This window comes from Colias eurytheme, chromosome 13, assembly GCF_061535395.1.
Source record: "Colias eurytheme isolate Ceu_HAF_F1 chromosome 13, ilColEury1 Martin Lab GWU primary, whole genome shotgun sequence".
Lineage (NCBI taxonomy): Eukaryota > Metazoa > Arthropoda > Insecta > Lepidoptera > Pieridae > Colias > Colias eurytheme.
Window position 1 is genome coordinate 9347341 of NC_142992.1, and position 3304 is coordinate 9350644.

A 3304-nucleotide genomic window follows, 5' to 3' on the forward strand; every position below is an offset into this window, starting at 1 on the left:
AAATGTATTTTTTGTTATTTACAAATAAATCTAATTCCTCTTTAGACACACCAGATTTACCTGGAATATCCAAAAAGTGACGATTTATATCATCTGGGTGTCTAAGATGATCTGGCAACGAAATTATATTTTTTACATTTATGTTAACATTTTTCTTTATATTATTCCACAACATACGAGGATTATTCAAGTTTGAATTTACGTAAGTTTCAAAATAACACATTTTTTCACGTTCAATGGCTTCTGCAACTACCTTTTTTAACTCTAAGTAGTAAGATTTGTGACTGTCTTGTTTAGACAATTTAGCTCTAGTATAAGCACTATCCCTGCGTCTCATTAACAACTTGATATTATATGTAATCCAAGGGTAGTTGTGATTTTTTACATAAAAAGACTTTAAAGGAGCAAGCCAGTCAAAAATTGATAGAATAGTTGAATTAAATTTAAATACGAAGTTATCAATGTCTTGGTGATCAATTACAATATCCCAGTTAATTTTCGTCATAGCGGTATCAAATAAATCCATGTCTATATCTTTAAATGACCTATGTTCTATTTTTAAAGGAATGGGCTTATCCTTAACGATATGAAGTTCGCACGTAACCAAGGCGTGGTGACTAAGATCATTAATATAGTTGACTGCAATCCGTCTAACACTTATATCAGTACACACAAGGTCAAGGATGGTTTCACTATGATTAGTGAAATGGGTGGGTTCGTTTACGATCTGCGATAAACTCGTCATCGTTAAAAATTCGGTTAATTTGCGATATCCCATAGTGCTTGTATCTGTAAAATTAATATTAAAGTCACCCATTACAATCATATTGTCAGCCCACGAAAAACTTACAACCGACTCATAAACCGCATTAACGAATGTGTCGATATTCAGCCATGGCGGGCGGTATGCCGTTCCTATTACGAGTTTTTTACATCTTATGTTAAACGTTATCCACATTTGTTCAACATTAGAACAACAAGGATGTTTTAACACTTTAAAATTCAAGCTATTCCTAACATAAAACCCGACACCGCCGCCGCGAGCTCGCACATGGGGCGGTCGAGGCTTGTGAACAAGGCGATAACCAGAGATTGTAGGCGCACGACCCTCCTCCCCTTCCTTTAACCACGTTTCGTTAATACCCAGTACGTCCACGTTATGGTGTTCCATTGCAGCAATAAGTTCCTCGTGACCAGTACCAAGAGAACATATGTTTATTAAACCAATTACGAGATTTGACTTAACCATAATTAAATACATTAAATATATAATTTAAATGAAGTACATATATGTAATATATTGGCCAAAAAATAAAATAGATAAAATAAAACATATAAAAGCTTGAAACACGAATAATACACACCACCATCAATAAGGCAAATCCATACGAAGGTACAACAATAAGGATACTTGCAAACATCTTTGAATGTATAAAACAAATTATAAACACACTATAAACTGTTCCAGGAAGCACAAATGCAAAATAAACACTATAAAGCCTAAGTTTTATTTCTATTTCTGTGAATGTAATGCTTAAATAATAATTAAAATTAACTGTAAAATAAATTATCACACCCAAGACAACATCTTTACATATATTATGAACAAAATTTGCTGTTTAAGTATAACAATATAAAATAATGCATCTTATCCAACCACGACAAAAACATATTATACGTCGAAATAATAAATAAAATTGTTACATTATACAAAACAAGCTCATTCCCAATAAAAGGAGGTGTAAGTTGGTGATAAAAATATGCTTCATGTTTGTATAGAATACAAAAACAATACAAAAGATTTTTTAGTAATATAACAGATAATAATATACTATGCAATATGTTCTTATAAGGCATACATTTAACAGCATTACATTTTAGGCGACAAACCATAGTGACATTTATACATATAAGTAGAACCACATAATTATTGCAATAAAATTTAAGTGTATATAGGCAAAGTAAATCACTCATAACACAGTTCACAATTATTGCAATATTATAACAAAAATCAAGAATGAGTACATATAAATATGAAATAAACATATTCGTATAGGTTGGGGATAATTGCGAGTTCAAAAAGATTATGAATAAAAAACCTTATTTATGTCGTCTTCCGACTTAATATTAACTACTTTAGATTTATTATCCCGTCTAGCATACACATGACCCGCGCGAGTCCAAACGAAACGCCAGTTCTTAGACCGCCCTAACTTCTCACGCGCTGCAAAGAACAGTTTTCGGTTACTGTACGTGAGATGTTCGTTCACATAAAAGCGGCGAGGCTCGCCCTGTACCCCCGTGCCGGCGGTGTCCGCGCCGCGCCGCACGCGCGCCGCGCGCAGCAGCTCGTCGCGCAGGTGACGCCGCGTGAGGCGCACGACGATAGGGCGCGATTGCGGCGCTTCGCTCGCCCCGCTTCCCTCGCCCTCTCCTCGTCTGCGCACGCCGCGCCTGTGTACGTTCGCAATATCGCGCTCGTCTATAGCTAGACCTAGTTTTTGAGCCAAAGTTATAGTAATATGAAGTAGATTTTCGCCACTATTTTCCGAAATACCCGTAATTTCTACATCATTTAACAGCCTTTCTTGCTCGGATTCATTCAGCTGTTTTTTTAAAAGGTCGATCGAGTCAAGACTCTGTTGCAACTGCTCATTGTCTTTATCGGCCGCCGCGCCAGACCCGGCCTCCAAATGCGAGACACGCTCCTCTATGCTATCCAATCGACTAGCGAAGTTGGTAACTAAGGTGGTTAATTTAGTCATATCCACTCTAAAATTTGATATTTCAGTACGAAGCAGCTTAATCTCGTCTATTAGAGAAGGGGAATTTTTTTGTTGGGGAGATACGACATCCAAGAAAACATCAGCATCATGACACTGAGCGGGAGTTATTTCAACTGCTTTTGAAGTGTTTTTCGCTTTGCAAGTCTTACACATCCATTTGGTATTGGCACGGGCGTCTGGACTAAGATTACTGCATTGTCTGTGATAAGATGTATTACACTTAATACATTTAACGCCATCTGCCGAAGCAATGAACTTTCCGCAGGTATTGCACTTGTTTGTCATTATCAGTTTTAACACAATGCTACAAGTTAAATTCGCTAGATGGCAGTGATTTAAATTGGTCTATAGATTGAAGTCTCCAATTAATGAATCAGCTGTGCGGGTATCGTAAAATCAGCTGATCGTCCGTTGTGCACTAAAATTTACTTACTATAGTTTATAAACACAATTGTTCGCCAAGATAACACTACACGTTGTAAACTGTATATCAAATAAGTGTTTTGTGTACTTTATGA

General features: G+C 36.4%; 1 protein-coding gene across 1 annotated transcript; it reads right to left on the reverse strand.

The window, feature by feature from the left end:
• Nucleotides 1-1978: 1978 nt before the first annotated feature.
• On the reverse strand, nucleotides 1979-3071 carry LOC149903612 (uncharacterized). The gene has a single exon (XM_090108602.1). It carries the CDS (start codon nucleotides 3069-3071, stop codon nucleotides 2085-2087), a length of 987 nt encoding a protein of 328 aa, XP_089964728.1. The 3' UTR covers nucleotides 1979-2084.
• Nucleotides 3072-3304: the final 233 nt, after the last annotated feature.

What these genes read in the sequence shown, in the direction of transcription:
- LOC149903612 (XM_090108602.1), bottom strand. Translation starts at nt 3,071, where the DNA reads ATGACAAACAAGTGCAATACCTGCGGAAAGTTCATTGCTTCGGCAGAT.